An 18,487-nucleotide genomic window follows, 5' to 3' on the forward strand; every position below is an offset into this window, starting at 1 on the left:
AGGAAGGAAGGGAGGGAGGGAGGGAGGGAGGGAGGGAGGGAGGGAGGGAAGGAAGGAAGGAAGGAAGGAAGGAAGGAAGGAAGGAAGGGGAAGGGAAGGAAGAAAGAAAGAAAAGAAAAGAAAGGAAAAGAAAAGAAAAGAAAAAAGAAGGAGGGAGGGGAAGAAATTCTGGGAATGAGAAAGTCATTAACTGAAATTAACTCTCAAATAGATAGCTTTAAATATATTAGACACATATGAAGAGAGAATTAATGAACTGAAAGATTAGACAAAAATAACCAGAGACAAAGAAGGAAAGTAATGAAGAAAAAGAATGCTGTAAGAATATCTTTAAAGTTCCAGAAAGTCAGGAGAAAGATGATGGAAAAAGGAGTATCTGAAGAGAAAATGGTTTAGAACTATCCAAAACTGATGAAGAACATTAGTCTATAGATTCCAGAAGTGATATCAACCTCAAGCAAGGGAACTACCAAAGAAGTTTACATCTATAGTTAATCATTGTTAAACTTCTGTAAATGAAAACAGAGAAAATCTTAAAAGCAGCTAGACAATAAAGAAAGATTACCTTCAAATAAACAACACTTGGCTGACAGCTATCCTCTTAACAGAATGATAGAAATCAGTTGCATGTTGTTTTTAAAGAACTGAAAGAGAATAAACTGTCAATTTAGAATTTTATATCCAGCAAACTGATAAATTGTCATGTATATGTACAATGAAGTATTAAACAGTAATAAAAATAAACAGACTGGCTACACACAATTTTGAATTTCACAAATAAATAAATATTCAAGAAAAGACACCAGACAAGAAAGAATACTTACTGGATGATTCCATTTATATAAAATTCAAAGTGTAGTGTTTAAAGACATATGCGGCCCTGGCTGGTTGGCTCAGTGGTAGAGCATCGGCCTGGCATGCAGGAGTCCCGGGTTCGATTCCCGGCCAGGGCACACAGGAGAAGCGCCCATCTGCCTCTCCACCCCTCTCTCTCTCCTTCCTCTCTGTCTCTTTCTTCCCCTCCTGTAGCCAGGGCTCCATTGGAGCAAAGGTGGCCCGGGTGCTGGGGGTGGCTCTATGGCCTCTGCCTCAGGCGCTAGAATGGCTCTGGTTGTGGCAGAGCATTGCCCCCTGGTGGGCATGCCGGGTGGATCCTGGTTGGGCGCATGTGGAAGTCTGTCTGACTGCCTCCCCGTTTCCAACTTCAGAAAAATATAAAAAAAAAAAAAAAAAAGAAAGAAATAAAGACATATGCTTAGGTGGTTAAAGTATAAAGGAAACTGAAAAATAATTACCATAAAATCAGATTGTGTTTGCCTATGAGAAATGGTGGTAGAAGGCTATTTCTTGTTATGGTTATTTGGACATTCATTTTTTGACAATTCATTTTTTGACATTCACATTTTGTGAACTTTATCTCTGTGCTGTACTTCATATAAAAATGTTTAAAAGAGGTAAATTTAAGAAAGCATACACTATATCAAGGATATTTTGATGCACTGATGTAATAAAAGATGGAGGAATACTGTCATGTGTCCTTTTAGAAAAATGAGATGGCTTAGTTTTTTATCACAAAATACAACACATTGAAGACTTTTTGTTGAATAAGTAACAGGATGAAAATGGGATATTTTCTTTTTGTCATATTTTCTTTTAGAAATACATTCATTCATTCTTGAGTTTAAGAAAATTTATGTAGAATATCATTATTTGAAGGCACATATTCTGAGATTTTACTTATAATGACCAATTTTACCATTTTCATTAGAGTCTCAAGTGCTATCCCACTCTTTGCATTCATCTTTGGAGTCATGTAATTGTGAAATATCTTTCTCCGTTGATTTTCTTTCCTCTCTTTCTCCCTCCCTTCCTTCCTCTCTTCCTCCCTCCTTTTCTCTCTCCCTTCTTCCCTCCTTTTTGCCATTATCACCAGGGCATTTAAAATATCTGAGTTCTCTGCCTGACCTGTGGTGGCGCAGTGGATAAAGCATCAACTTGGAACACTGAGGTTGCTGGCTCAAGGCCCTGGGTTTGCCTGGTTAAGGCACATATGGGAGTTGATGCTTCCTGCTCCTCCCCTCTTCTCTCTCTCTCCCCCGTGACCTGTCTCTCTTCTGTCTAAAATGAATAAATAAAGTCTTAAAAAAAAATTTTTTTTGGCCTGACCTGTGGTGGCGCAGTGGAATAAAGCGTCAACCTGGAAGTGCTGAGGTCGCCGGTTCAAAACCCTGGGCTTGCCTGGTCAAGACACATACGGGAATTGATGCTTCCAGCTCCCCCCACCTTCTCTCTCTCTGTCTCTCCCTCTCCTCTCTAAAATAAATTAAAAAAAAAAATTTTTTTTAATCTGAGTTCTCAACTGTGTTCAGGTAAAACTAAAATCATGCAACAAAGGTGGTGAATGGTGTCTCCAGAATTCTTTTAAACCTTCTTGAAAGATGATGCACTACTTTGAAGAACACTAAGAAAACTGAAGGATAATGTCATAGTGATATTTATTTCACTATTGCATCATTATAAGCAGTTTTATCATTTTTTCATTTTCTTATTATTTTAATATTTTTAGCATAGTTGGGAATTGATGAATAATGATAGTATAATTTCTAGAATGTTGAAATAGCATAATATAGTTTAGATTTATAAAAAGATCCAGTGGACCCATATGATAATTTCCAGGTAGAATGAGTGTTATTTTATTTTTTTAAATAAATTTTCCTTTTTGGTCCATGGAAGATGTCTAAGAGAAAAAAAGTCATGGTCATTCTTTATAAATAAACTTGCAAACAGTTTACATATGACACTATTAATGATAAAACTGAGTAGGCAAAGAATGTCTAGGGTAGATGTTTATTATAGCCAATCTTTTCAGTTATACCTTTCTCAGTTCTTACATCCAAAAATGGCTTGGTGTACTCAGCTAATGACCCCAAGGAAGATATATGTGTGTTACATAATAAAGAAAAGCATCACCTCTGTGAATCTGGCCAGTCCAGGCTGTCGGAGATGAACACTTGCATATAGGTCAAACTAGTTAAATATAGAACGGTGGTTTTTTGTAGCCTGTTGCCAGGAGCTCAATAGCACCAGCTCTGTTTCTATGGGGGAAGACTTTTCAAATAGTAAGAACAGAGAGAGCTAGAAGCCAGCGAATTGAAGAGGATTGCACAGTGGAAATTTAAACTTTTGGTATAGGGTTTATTGCTGATTCAGTTATATTAATCTGTGAACATTAATTTTGACATCTTCCTTACCAGACTCCTAATTTATTGCAATAAGAACTTGGCTTTATTTAAGGAACACACCTGTAAAAATTGATGTTATTATGTTGACTAGATTGGGGGAAGGGACCTGATGACAGGTCACAAGATTAGTAAGGTTCTGAAAAGGTCAGAATTGTACTGAATTATGCTTAGGACAGATTGCTGCTGTGATCATTTAATCAAACACAGTGTTCTTATTGTCTCTGGCTTTCCTTCCATATAGATGATTTTTGGAGTTGGCCTGAAAAGGAAGTCATGAAACCAGTGACAACATAAGGCACATTGACAGCAAAATTCATATACATAGCAGTTTTTTGTTTCATGCTCTATTGGCAGAGAACCTTGAATAAAAATGTCTTACAAAAATAACGTAGACTCCCACAGTATTTTAGTCACAAACAGGAAAGTCCTTGTTTTGTATTGAGGATGGCAAAAATTAATACCTTACTATATGGAAGTGTTTGGTAAAACTAAGGTTGTAGTTCCAGTTCCTCATTCTCAGTCTTTTCTACAGAGGGAAAGATGGATAGTTTTTGGTGTTGAATTTTTTTTTAAACAGCAAGCCATCACCACATCTATTCAAAAATATGATATTGAGAAATTAATTTTTTTCAGATGTGAATTTAGTTTTTAAAACATTTGTGGAAGGAGAACAATTTGTAAGTAATGTTCAGGAAAAAAATAATAAAACCTTGTTAAGTTTTGGAAACCTTAATGAGCACATGACTTATCAATCATCTTGCATAGTGTTACATTAAAGAATAATACTCTAAATATGAATAATAGAATGTATTGTAAGATATTTTATCTGTGTGTCTATTATTATCATATGAAGTAAAATTGACTTTTTTTACTGTGGTGTACAGTTTTATGAATTTTAGTATGTGGATAGTTTTATGTATCCACCACTAAAATCTAAATACAGAACATTTACATCACCTCCAAAATTCTCTCTTGCGATCCCTTTATGGTAATTCCTGCTAACTACTGATCTGTTCTTCCACCCCTATAGGTTTGTTTTTTTGAGAATGTCATATAAATGAGAACTTAGAATGTGACCTCTTGAGATTTGCGTCTTTCACTTGGCATATTTCCTTTGAGATTCAGACAAGTTTGTTGCATGTTTCAAAAATCCCTTTTTATTTTTGAGTACTATTCCATTGTATGGATGTACTACAGTTTGTTTACCCATTCACCCATTAAAGGGCATTTGGGTTGTTTCCAGTTTGGGGTAATTACAAGCAGAGCTTCTATAAACTAACGAGTAGAATTGCTGAATCAAACAGTGCTTTATCTGGTTTCAAATTTTTAAAAACTTATCTATTTAGGTTTGTTTAGACCCAGTCTAATGTCCTTCAGGTCATTTTTGGAACTGTTTTTCTTCCTACTTCTGATACGACGTTTTATCTTTCATCTTTGTTGTGTTTCCGTGGTCCCCCTTTTCTTCAGGTTGCTTTTATTGTAGGCATCAATTTGTCTTCAGGAGGTTCATTGCAACAGCATACATAATACTGAAAACTTAGAAATTATTAAAGATCTGTTGTAAAGAATTAATGTGGAGTAGGGGAGTTAAACTGTAAAGCCAGTCATATATGAAATGTGGGGACATTAAAAAGTATATAGTAAAAAAATTAAAAAATAAAATAAGTCATATGTATAGTTGTATTTATAGGCATGGAAATAAGCTTAAGGTAATGTCTGGACTAGAAAAAAAGCAGGATATAAACAGATTACATAACATCAAATTCATCATGTTAGTTTTTTTCTAGCAAGTTGAATTTTGGGTGATTGATTTCTTTACATTTTTCCAGATTTTTTTTTTTTTTTACAGAGACAGAGAGTCTATCTCAGAGAGAGGATAGATAGGGACAGACAGACAGGAACAGAGATGAGAAGCATCAATCATCAGTCCCTCGCTGTGACACCTGAGTTGTTCATTGATTGCCCTCTCATATGTGCCTTGACTGTGGGGCTACAGCAGACCGAGTAACCCCTTGCTTGAGCCAGTGACCTTGGGTCCAAGCTGGTGAGCCTTGTTCAAACCAGATGAGCCCGCGCTCAAGCCGGCGACTCTCCGCATCCCAGTCTGACGCTCTATCCACTGCGCCACCGCCTGGCCAGGCTCCAGATTTTTATATCATATATTTTGTAATAAGAAACAAAAATAACTGTTTAAAATTGTTTTCAAAGTTAATGTTCAAGAGAATATCAGATGTGATGAGCTCCCAATTTTGTAATTAATAAATTTAAAATATAGATATAAATCTGCAGAATGTTAATGGCAGATATCTTTAGGTGATATAGTTTATTTTTAACTTATTTCTACAACTTTTGCTCAGTTAACTTCTAGTACTTTTATAGTAAGTTTTTTTTTAAATCTATTAAAAAAAGATCATATCCTTGCCAGAGGTTTAATGAATACCAGCCATATCTAATCCTTAATTTCATTGTGCCCATCTTATATTATTCATATATTGGTCACATTTATGTTATGTTTATTCTCACCTGTTTTATTTTAAGAAAAAGAATATTTCTAGAGTTCACTTCTCCCTTTGATTTCTGATAAGAATTAAATTACTTAAATATAAACTGTTAAACGGTCCATTTAACTTAGCCTAATCAATTATTAGCATTTAAAAGTATTTGTATATATCAAAGTTTAAAAATATATAAACAAATTTATTTTAACAGTGATTCTATATTCAGTAAACTAAAACAGAAAACATTATGCAGAAGAAACAGCGCCCCCTTGACTGTGTTCTTTATATTTATAAACAGTGTCTCTGTTCTCACTTTACTGTTAAAAAAATAATATTTTCAAACAAAAAGAAATAAATAAATAAAATAAAAATAAATATTTTCATGTGATGTAACTGAATATGAACCATATTTAATTCTCCCCCCCCCCCCATTTTCCCAATTCCCAGTGGACCTCTGGGTTGAGTTACCATTTAGCTGTACAGTGTGACAGACAAATAAACATTAAACTTAATGTTCCTGGGACAGTCCACTCATCAAAAGTCAGGGAAAATAGGAGGGAGTTGCCATTCACTGACTTAAGAAATGCATCTGATAAGTTTAAGAATTCTTTCAAATAGTGAGATAAGAAATGGGTATGAATCAACTGTTACTTATATTATGGACTTTTCACTTTTATCAGTGTATAACGTGTCTGTTTGTTTTTATGACTATTAAATAAGAGGTTCTGGATGGGTTTGCAGGTTACAGAATTGCAAGAATGCAATTCTCACACCTTTGAGAGGGCAGCAACCGTGATGAGATTTGCTATATTTATTAGTCAACACGGAGTGAAGCCCATCTATGGAAGGCTTTGCTTTGCTTTTTTGATTAGTTTGTTTAATACTATATTAAAATTATTTGAATTATATGACCTTTAATATACTTTTTTCCTTTACCAGCTTGGTGCTAACAGTGGTTTGCACATTATCATCTTTGATGAAATTGATGCCATCTGCAAGCAGAGAGGGAGCATGGCAGGTAGCACAGGAGTCCATGATACTGTTGTCAACCAATTGCTGTCCAAAATTGATGGCGTGGAGCAGCTGAACAACATCTTAGTCATTGGTATGTTTGCTGGGGGAAAAAAAAAGTGCCTGACCGGGCGGTGGCTCAGTGGATAGGGCGTCAGATTGGGATGCAGAGGACCCAGGTTCAAGACCCCGAGGTCACCAACTTGAGCGTGGGCTCATCTGGTTTGAGCAAAAGCTCACCAGCTTGGACCCAAGGTCGCTGGCTCGAGCAAGGGGTTACTTGGTCTGCTGAAGGCCCGCGGTCAAGGCACATGTGAGAAAGCAATCAATGAACAACTAAGGTGTCGCAATGAAAAACTGATGATTTATGCTTCTCATCTCTTCATTCCTGTCTGTCTGTCCCTATCTGTCCCTCTCTCTGATTGTCTCTCTGGTCTCTGTAAAAAAAAAAAAAAAAAAAAAAGAAGAAAACTTTAAAAAATTAAATTAAATAAAAAGTACTGTGATCTAAAAAATGTTAGACACATAGGTTCGGAATTAAGATCTTTGTAGGATGTAATAATACTACTTTGCCAATGTTTGCAAATTAGAATCAAGTGATATTAGAAATTTGACTATTTTAATGTCTAGCCTTAACAGGAAAAATAAAGGATGGGTTTTATTGACTTATTGGTTTAAGCATGTAGCTCACCCACAGATTTAAAAGGCAGCAAACACAACATAATGCAGTTTTCAAACTGAGTCCTGTAGGCCTCCAAAGGTCCTGTCCCCAAGGGGGCTGCAGGGTTCTGTGAGGGCCATGGAGTGAGCTTTAGATCATGCATTCTTCCTATCACTTCATCTTTTAACTCTTTTATGTACTGAGGTTCATCTTCAGATGACTTTTGGAGGAAAAAGAAAAATCTGCTCTTTATAAAGGTTGGAAACCATTGGCCTACATACAATAAAGAGAAGGACTTTGGGGTCAGACAAATCACAGTCACATGGCCTCTCTCTCACTTTGATAGGTTACTTACCCTCTCTACACCTTAATTTTTCTTTTTAAATATTTGAAGTTTTCATTGTATGTATATGCCATTGGCTTGTACAGTGGCGAAATGTTAAAGCAAACTCTTCAGGTATTCTCATTAGAACCGATCAAGAACAAATTATATATATACTTTTAGAATAATTTGGGGTTTTTTTTTAAGATTTTATTTATTCATTTTAGAGAAGGGGCGAGAGAGAGGAGGGGGAGGAGCAGGAAACATCAACTCCCATATGTGCCTTGACTGGGCAAGCCCAGGGTTTCAAACCGGCGACCTCAGCGTTCCAGGTCGACGCTTTATCTACTACGCCACCACAAGTCAGGCAATAATTTGGTTTCTTATTTGACTTTTAGAAAATGTCCTCTTAAATTCTAAGGGAAATTACTCTTCTTACATATACTAACAGGACATTTTATCTTATTTCTAGACTGTAACCATTTGTATGTTGTTTTAACATCTTTGTTCAGGGATGACAAACAGACCAGATCTGATAGATGAGGCTCTTCTTCGACCTGGAAGACTGGAAGTTAAAATGGAAATAGGTAAGCAGAACTGTCACTGAGGACTGGGGGTGGGGGATATATTTAGAGTCCATTCGCTGGAGCAAAGTCATGTAACTCAATGTTGGTTTTTTTGTTTTGTTTTTTGGTGTTTTTTTTTTTTTACAAATCCACTTTATTTATTTACTTTTCAATAAGTTGAAATCCTTGAGGGGTACAGCATTACATGGATTCTGTGTCCAATGGCCTTAGCAGGAAGGTTGCTTCGAAATTTAGCACAAACCATGCTACTGTTTCCATTAGCACGAGTTACCTTTCCCCAGATTACTCTGGTTTTATCTAATTTGCCACCAGGAGTCACCGTGTTGTTCTTTGCCTTGTACACATAAGCTCATCTCTTGCCTAGATAGAATTCAGTTTCATCTCGAGCACTAACACCTTCAATTTTAAATATGCTTCCTCTGGTTCTGGAGACCCCGCTTATAGCCAGCAAAAATGGCCTTGGACCACAGCCTTCCAGACATATTTGTCATAGAAGTCCTATTCCCAGCAGGCCCCCAAATTTCAGCAGCAGGTATCCCCATGTAACTCAATGATTTAATGTTAGCAAAGTTGTATGTCATAAGAAGCACATGTTTACCTGTTTGGGTACCTATAAGAAAAGCATAAGGAATAAAATCATCTGTTTTCACTGTTTTATCAGGCTTACCAGATGAGAAAGGCCGACTACAGATTCTTCACATCCACACAGCAAGGATGAGAGGGCATCAGTTACTCTCTGCTGATGTAGATATTAAAGAACTGGCTGTGGAGACCAAGAATTTCAGCGGTGCTGAGCTGGAGGGTTTGGTGCGAGCGGCACAGTCCACTGCTATGAACAGGCACATAAAGGTCAGTGAAGTCAACTAACAGAGTAGGAGCCTGCAGCCCTGTCAGTATAATGCTGGAGTTCTTTCTCTTTCCTCTCAAGTATACCAACAGCTATGGTGATGCTGACTTTTGATAGAGAAGATTCATAAGAAAAGCAATAGGAATTCCCTGCTAAATCTTCAGTGTAGCAGGAAAAATAATGGTAGCACCTGCCCATGGTAACCAGTGACCCATCTACCTTAGGTTGCTACCATTTGATACAGGTGAAGATTTTGAAGAAATTTTTAAAAATCTTTGTGCTGTGTTGAGTTGTAACATGCCATAGGAAGATGGATTTTCTATATTCTAGAATTATGGAGGCAGCTTCATTCAGATGTACTACATAATTGCTTTTTTTGAGATTGTAAACTGGAGACATGAAGATAATAAAGCATGACCTCTCCCCTCAAGGAATTCAGAGTCAGAGAAATGGACATGTTTGCAAATTACCGGTAGTACAATAATGTGTTGATACTCTGGCAGAAATACATATGAGGAGACTTGTATTTTGATAAAGTTTGAACAAGTACATTAGTTCCTTTACCATCTCTTTTCCTCTCCAGGTTTTAGTTATCACCTGTAGAGAGATGACTCCAAGATTTATGTCTTATGTCTTGAAAGTATGTCTCCCACTTTGGGGGGGGGGGGTGGAGAAAGAGACAGGCAGGGACAGACAAAAATTGATTGCTTTCTCATATGTGCCTTGACCTGGGGGGCTCTAGCTGAGCCAGTGACCCCTTGCCCAAGCCAGTGACCTTGGGTTCAAGCCAGCAACATTTAGGTTCAAGCCAGTGACCATGAGGTTATGTTTATGATCCCATGCTCAATCCAGCAATCCCATGCTCAGGCTGGTGAGTCTGCACTAGAGCCGGTGACCTCGGCATTTCGAACCTGGGTCTTCAGCATCCCAGATTGATGCTCTGTCCATTGTGCCACTGGCTGGTCAGGCATCCCACTTTTAATTTATATGAAATATCTCTACCTGGATGTTTTATCAGGTCTCACTTAATGTTTCTTTTCTTTTTTTAGAGTGATAGAGAGAGAGCGACAGACAGACAGGAAGGGAAAGAGATCAGAAGCATTGACTCATAGTTGCGGCACTTCAGTTGTTCATTGATTGCTTTCTCATATGTGTCTTGACCGGGGGCTCCAGCTGAGCTAGTGACCCCTTGCTCAAGCCAGTGACCTTGGGCTCAAGACAGCAACCTTTGGGCTCAAGACAGCGACCATGGGGTCATTTCTATGATCCCACACTCAAGCCAGCGACCTGGCTCAAGCTGGTGATCTTGTGCTCAAGTCGAATGAGCCTGTGCTCAAGCTGGCAACCTTAGGGTTTCGAACCTGGGTCCTCAGCATCCAGGTTGATGCTCTATCCATTGTGCCACCGCCTGGTCAGGCTCACTTAATGTTTCAAAACCAAATGTGCTATCCTTTTTTTGTTAACTGCTTTGTTTTTTGCTCCTATTTTGCTGATATCTCAATCTTCCAGGCTTAAAACTTCAGGATTCTCTTTGATTCCTGTCCCTTGCTGTGTCCCACATCAAGTCATTTGCCAGATTTGTCAGTTCTATCTTAGCAGTATCTTTCAGTTTCCATCATCACTGTCCACCTTTTATTTGGTTAATCTTCCTATTTCATATCACTCTACCTTTCAGAAACTTTCAGTGAGTCACCACTGTCTACAGAACAAAGTTCAGACTTCTTTGTCTTGTCTTTGAGGTCCTATGGACCTTCCCCTAAGTTAGCCTTTCCAGATGTGTTCCCAGTTAGTTATTCACTGCTCATCAGACATTATTTTTCCACTTCTCTGCTTTTTTTTTTCCCCCAGAGACAGAGAGAGACTCAGAGAGAGGGATAGACAAGGACAGACAGACAGGAATGGAGAAAGGTGAGAAGCATCAATTATTAGTTTTTTGTTGTAACACCTTAGTTGTTCATTGATTGCTTTCTCATATGTGCCTTGACCACGGTCCTTCAGCAGACCAAGTAACCCCTTGCTCAAGCCAGCGACCTTGGGCTCAAGCTGGTGAGTTTTGCTCAAACCAGATGAGCTAGCACTCAAGCTGGCGACCTCGGGGTCTCAAACCTGGGTCTTCCGCATCCCAGTCCGATGCTCTATTCACTGTGCCACCGCCTGGTCAGGCTCCACTTCTCTGCTTTTTTTCTTTCCCCCTTCACTGAGAGTCTTTTTTTTTTTTTTTTAATTTTATTTATTCATTTTTATTTTATTTATTTATTTATTTATTTTTAATTATAATTTTATTTTTTTAATGGGGCGACATCAATAAATCAGGTTACATATATTCAAAGATCAACAAGTCCAGGTTATCTTGTCTTTCAATTATGTTGCATACCCATCACCCAAAGTCAGATTGTCCTCTGTCACCTTCTATCTAGTTTTCTTTGTGCCCCTCCCCCTCCCCCTTTCCCTCTCCCTTTCCCCCCTCCCCCCGTAACCACCACACTCTTATCAATGTCTCTTAGTTTCACTTTTATGTCCCACCTACGTATGGAATAATGCAGTTCCTGGTTTTTTCTGATTTACTTATTTCCCTTCGTATCATGTTATCAAGATCCCACCATTTTGCTGTAAATGATCCGATGTCATCATTTCTTATGGCTGAGTAGTATTCCATAGTGTATATGTGCCACATCTTCTTTATCCAGTCGTCTATTGACGGGCTTTTTGGTTGTTTCCATGTCCTGGCCACTGTGAACAATGCTGCAATGAACATGGGGCTGCATGTGTCTTTACATATCAATGTTTCTGAGTTTTTGGGGTATATACCCAGTAGAGGGATTGCTGGGTCATAAGGTAGTTCTATTTTCAGTTTTTTGAGGAACCACCATACTTTCTTCCATAATGGTTGTACTACTTTACATTCCCACCAACAGTGTATGAGGGTTCCTTTTTCTCCACAGCCTCTCCAACATTTGCTATTACCTGTCTTGTTAATAATAGCTAATCTAACAGGTGTGAGGTGGTATCTCATTGCAGTTTTGATTTGCATTTCTCTAATAACTAAAGAAAATGAGCATCTTTTCATATATCTGTTGGCCATTTGTACTTCCTCCTGGGAGAAGTGTCTGTTCATGTCCTCTTCCCATTTATTTATTCATTTTTAGAGAGGGGGGAGAGAGAGAGAGAGAGAGAGAGACAGAGAAACAGAGAAACAGAGAAACAGAGAGAGAGAAGGGGGGAGGAGCTGGAAGCATCAACTCCCATATGTGCCTTGACCAGGCAAGCCCAGGGTTTTGAACCGGCGACCTCAGCATTTCCAGGTCGAAGCTTTATCCACTGCGCCACCACAGGTCAGGCGAGAGTCTTTACTCTCTCTGTTTACTTACCTTTCTAATACCTGGTTCATATGCCACCACTTTCTTAAAACCTTTTGGGGAGAAAAAAGCCTTTTCTGATTCTTTTTCTCAAGAATGATGGTACCTTTAGTTGACTTTAGTTGAAAATAGATTTATTCAGCACCTGCCAAATGCCAGAAACTGTGGTCGGAGTTAATGCTATGGCTACAAAGAAGTAAATCGCCAACCCTTGAGCAGCTCACAGTCTGTCCTCCACACAAAGTACATGGAGGATGAGGGAGTAAAAGGTGTCAGATGTGACCAATTCATGGGCTCAGAGAATCTTCTTTGTTGAGGTGTCTCTTGGTGGGGTAGGGCATTTTAGGTAGAAGGAACAACCTATGCAAAGGAACAGAGACACAAACTAGAATGATATGTTAGGGTAATTCAGTATTGCTTTCGCATAAAAGGTAGGGGAGGGGAGGTAGACAGAGATATTGTGAGGAGACTAAAGTCAGGAGACTGAAGCAGGGGATAGAGCACAAAGAGCCTTTTATACTGTGCTAAGAAGTATAGACTTTTTTCTGTGAGTAGTGCTAAGCCATTGAAGGGTTTTAAGAATAGCAGTGACATAGTGTTAAAACATAAGATCACTGGCAGCTGTATGGAGTGGAGTATTTAGGGGAGTAGTGTTAGCGACACAGACAAGAGAGGGGAACTTTTATAACAGTTCTTGCAGGAAATAATAAAAGCCTGAGCAGGTAGGTTGAGTGTGTTCTAGTTATGTGGGTACATTCTAGCAATGATTCTAAACCAAGAGTCAGCAAACTATGGCCCATGGACCATATCTAGCCAGCCACCAGTTTTTATAAATAAAGTTTTTTTAGAAGACAACCACACCCATTCATTTATGTGTTATCTCTGGCTGCTTCCACACTATAGTGGCAGAGTTGAGTATTTGTAACAGACTGCATGACCCACAAAACCTAAAATATTTACTATCTAGCTATTTACAGAAAAAGTTTGTCAACCCCTGTTCTAGACTATATGTCTATATTATATTCCTCTCTGAATCTCCCACAGTATCTCAAATAGGTCTAAATGCTGAGAACATTATAGATAGTAAGTATTTTTAAAGTTAGTCAACGTATGTATGTATTCTGAATCAAACTCTATAGGTCATAAGAAATGTCATGGTAAAATGTGAAGGTAACTTCAAGAAAAATTCTGTAAATGTTGTGAAAATTGTTTCCCATCTTACAGATCCTTTACCTCAGACCACATCTGTGATTTTATTTTTTAGATTTTTTTAATTTTTTAGATTTTTATTTATTCATTTTAGAGGAGAGAGAGAGAGAGAAGTGGGAGGAGGGAGCAGGAAGCATCAACTCCCATACGTGCCTTGGCCAGGCAAGCCCAGGGTTTTGAACTGGCGACTCAGCGTTCCAGGTTGACGCTTTATCCATTGTGCCACCACAAGTCAGGCCACATCTGTGACTCTTGATAAAATTCACTAAAACTAGTTTATTAGTTATCAGGTTTTTCATATGCTTTAGCCACCATTTTTTTTTTCTTATTGAGTTTCTTGCCATTTTAACCACAATAATCTTACCCCAAAATGTCTAAGCCATTGTCTCACTAAGAAACATGCTTTCTTTAAGCATGTATTAGGTTTACATGTGAAGCAATGAAATATGGTAGAAAGATCACCTATTTCATAGTCCTAAGGCAGGGTTATGCATTGTTCTTTTACTTTTATGTTTCTGCTTTATCAAAAGTCAGTAACTACCTATTTCATCCAGATGTTTGTGAAAATAAAATCAAATACTGTATGTGGAAATGCCCTACAAACTATATGTAAATGTTAGTTCTTTACATTTTTGTTATTGACTGATTTGAGAGGATACTATATATATCCTTTTCAATATATGAGTTTCTGGGTTTTGTTAACTATTTGAAGTTATCCTTTTCTAATTGTAAAGCTAATACACTATGTTAGTTACCACTGTACAGATATTATCCCTCAGATTTTCAAGAAGTAGTGCAAATAGTGGCCATTATTTTCCTTAGTTTTTCCATGTGGTTGAATTATCTTTTATTTAAACTTCAGGTGAGCCTGACTAGGTAGTGGCGCAGTGAATAGAGTGTCGACCTGGGATGCTGAGGACCTAGGTTCAAAAGTCGAGGTTGCTGGCTACAGTGCGGGCCCACCAGCATGAGAGTGGGGTCATCAGCTTGAGTGTGGGTTTATAGACATGACCCCATGGTCGCTGGCTTGAGCAGGACGTCACTGTCTCAGCTGGAGCCCCCTGGTCAAGACATAAGTGGAAAGTAATCAATGAACAACGAAAATGTCACAACAATAAGTTGATGCTTCTCTTTTCTCTCCCTTCCTGTCTGTCCCTTGCTGTCTGTCTCTCTCTCTTGCTAAAAACAAACAAACAAAAAATAAATAAACTTCAGGCGATGCATATTGACTGTGATCAACACCTTTTGTACCCAAGAGCTTTTAATTTTTTTATAGCACCTATGGAATAGTTAATAAAAGGGATTTGTAGCACTTCAAGGAAGGGAAGGTGTTAGACACTAACCTCACTCACAAAAAAGAAATTATACTAACATTTGTTCCTTTTCTGCATTTTAAAAAATCTGTATTGTCAAAAGCTCTTTAAACACTGGTTTCCCAACAAGACTCCTCCTCAGCTGAACAAAAGGCATATAGTTTTAGTATTCTCATTGTTGTAGATGTTAATAGCTTTACTAGTAGTGGTTGATAACTAAGTAATTTGGAACTTATGGTTTAAAGTTGGTATAGAACTTATACACAACATTCAACTGTTTATTATGATGTTCTTTCTTTGTACTATAAAAAGCCATTATTATAGTGTTTGCTTCCCTTTCAGAAGATTTTGGTTTAAACAGTGTCAGGTGGATTAAACTAAACAGGTATTCCCTGTAAAACTGTTCTTTCAGGTCTTTAAAACAAATAGAAAATCTAGTCATAAACACCTGATGTTCATGTCATTTGTAGTTGAACCCATGTTTGTGGTCAACAAAAATTCATGTGACATATGGTTGTTTTTATCTTGAAAGGAATTTATGGTTCAGGTAGAGACGATTCATAACCCGAATTTTTTCTGCTCTAATCTGTTGTAAAGAAATAAATTGAGGATACACACACACACTTTGCAACTGAATCAAAGCTTTGATTTATGTTTGCAGAACTTCAATAAAATTATTTCTTATTTTTTGTAGAATTTTGATTGATTAAGGTCATTCTACCCTTAATTTAACAGGAATGATAAGAACTTTGAAAGGTCAGATTTAAAAGGTTATGAAATTTAAGGGTGACCACTTGATATTTGCTAGTGTTGAAATACAAGTTTATTAGTTTCTGCAGGTATAAGCTGAAAGATGTTGCCTCTTCTCTATTGATTAGCTGTTATAAATAAAATGCAAGGAAAAATCGCACTAATTCAGACAAATGAGAAAATGTTTTCTGAATGAGTGAAAAATCAGAATTTTAGAATTTTTTAAAATAAGCTTTCACCATTTTGATAAAATAGTAAAAAATTAGCTAAGAAAAGCTTAGAAAACTTATTTTAATGAATAGTCAGGAATAATTTATAGTTGTATTACAATTGATTGTTTATAATTAGGTAACTTCTAAAATTCTTGGAGTACCTAAAAACAACTTGTTCTAAAATAGCTCTACCCCAGCCATCTTCATTCACTTTTAGTTCATTGAGTCTTTTCTTAGTAGTAAAAAGACAAGTAGCACATTAGCTTCAGTCCTGAAATCTATCATATTTTTTGGCAAATGTTGAAAGATAGACAAAATTTTCCCTTCATATTGCTATAAGTTTCTGTCATGTTTCACTATAAGAGGAAATCAGAATACAAAGCATCATAGTAAAAACTTCAGGCTGTACTGTAGAGGGAGAGGATATTTAAAATGAATATGGGCCCTGGCCAGTTGGCTCAGCGGTAGAGCGTCAGCCTGGCGTGCGGGGGACCCGGGTTCGATTCCCGGCCAGGGCACATAGGAGAAGTGCCCATTTGCTTCTCCACCCCCCCCCCTCCTTCCTCTCTGTCTCTCTCTTCCCCTCCCGCAGCCGAGGCTCCATTGGAGCAAAGATGGCCCGGGCGCTGGGGATGGCTCCTTGGCCTCTGCCCCAGGCGCTGGAGTGGCTCTGGTCGCGGCAGAGCATCGCCCCCTGGTGGATCCCGGTCAGGCGCATGCGGGAGTCTGTCTGACTGTCTCTCCCCGTTTCCAGCTTCAGAAAAATACAAAGAAAAAAAAAAAAGAATATGGTAGCTTGGTTGGGATTTTATTTTATTTTATTTTTTTGGTATTTTTCCGAAATTAGACTCCCACATGTGCCTGACGGGGATCCACCTGGCATGCCCACCAGGAGGTGATGCTTGGCCCATCTGGGGTGTTGCTCTGTTGCAACCAGAGCCATCTAGCACCTGAGGCGGAGGCCATGGAGCCATCCTCAGTCAGCCCAGGCAACTTTGCTCCAGTGGAGCCTTGGCTGTGGGAGGGGAAGAGAGAGACAGAGGAAAAGGAGAGGGGGAAGGGTGGAGAAGTAAATGGCAGATGGGCACTTCTCCTGTGTGTGCCCTGGCTGAGAATTGAATCCGAGACTTCCACATGCCAGGCCAACGCTCTACTGAGCCAACCAGCCAGGACCTTGGTTGGGATTTTAATGTGATTCTGTTAGTACTCTCTTCACTTTCACCTTAAAGTTTGAACCTTGTCAAATTCTTTCAGATGTGTCAAAAAGTCTTAACCAGAGTTTCAAACCTTTATATAAGATTACCTAGGAAGGAAATTCTGTATCTACCCTTAATTAAATTACCCTTAACCTCAATTTAAGAAAACTTTCAGACTTGTGTAAGGACAAAAATGAGATAATATGTATGATGAAATGAGATCACGTATGTGAGCATACTTTATAAACTATAGAGCTAAAAGAGATGTATGTATTATGAACTGAGCATCATAAGTCTTTCATGGAAATGCTCATTTCCTGTAACACCATTTTTTTTTAACTTAGAGATGTCAAATAAATGGGATTAATATTTATCAAATACCTAATATGTGCCAATGAAAACCCTATTAATAACTTATATGCTAATTGTTCTCTTTATTTAAGTAGAATATTTGTCTATTTAAATGTTAATTGCTCTTTTTCTAAAAATATAGAAGTTATATATGAATATAGTCTCTTTGTAGAAGACTCAAGGATGCCAGAATATATAGGGAGAAGTGAGACAGGCCATTTCTAACACCCAGGGTAATCAACATTTGGGTTATACCTTTGTATTCTGTTTTCTTTACATTGACATTTATATACATATGTACTTTATAAACAAAAACAAATGGAATTGTACTGCAGTTTATATTTTTCCCTTGATAATATGTCTTGAATAGCTTTCCATATCAGTATATGTAAGTCTTTATTATTTGGGGGAAATGCATAGTATTCTAGACTATTGTAGAACAATTTAAAATGTGCTCTCCATGAGGGCAGGAACTTTGTATCTTACAACTATGTCTCTAGTGCCTAAAACAGTGCATAATTCTTTTAAGAAAATGCTTGCCTCTCCTGTGTACACATGGAAATCATTTGTCAGGGTAGATAGCCAGATGTACTGTATTTTGAAAACGTGGTTACATTGTCTTCCAGTTTCTAGTGTTGCCAGGTTCATTTCTTTTGTCTCTCAAAAAGGTTCTCGGCCTTTCTCTTCACATGTGGTGTTCTGGTACTTTACAACACTGTCTAGACAGATGTGGGTTAACACTTATCCTGATAAGTACACATTGATTTCTTTCAACTACAATGACATACCTTTCTTCTGCTGTGGAAGCATTTTTTTCTTCTGTCTTATATTGTTTTTTTTCTATCATTCTTTCTCTCCTTCTCAGACTCCTCTTAGTTCAGTGTTAAAAATTCTGGATCTATCTTCCATGCTTTTTAACTTTTCTCTCTCAC

The 18,487-nt window shown here is 37.8% G+C and overlaps 1 protein-coding gene and 1 pseudogene across 1 annotated transcript in view; one reads left to right on the top strand and one right to left on the bottom strand.

The window, feature by feature from the left end:
* NSF (N-ethylmaleimide sensitive factor, vesicle fusing ATPase) overlaps window positions 1–18,487 on the top strand; it is a 153,436-nt gene that overhangs the window by 77,723 nt on the left and 57,226 nt on the right. Inside the window, exons 10-12 of the mRNA XM_066363119.1 lie at window positions 6,680–6,845; window positions 8,247–8,321; window positions 8,983–9,170. Of these exons, the coding sequence (XP_066219216.1) occupies window positions 6,680–6,845; window positions 8,247–8,321; window positions 8,983–9,170 (429 nt within the window). The remainder of the gene's footprint in view (window positions 1–6,679; window positions 6,846–8,246; window positions 8,322–8,982; window positions 9,171–18,487) is intronic.
* LOC136393588 (large ribosomal subunit protein eL33 pseudogene) lies at window positions 8,449–8,855 on the bottom strand (annotated as a pseudogene).

Source organism: Saccopteryx leptura, chromosome 2 (genome assembly GCF_036850995.1).
Source record: "Saccopteryx leptura isolate mSacLep1 chromosome 2, mSacLep1_pri_phased_curated, whole genome shotgun sequence".
Lineage (NCBI taxonomy): Eukaryota > Metazoa > Chordata > Mammalia > Chiroptera > Emballonuridae > Saccopteryx > Saccopteryx leptura.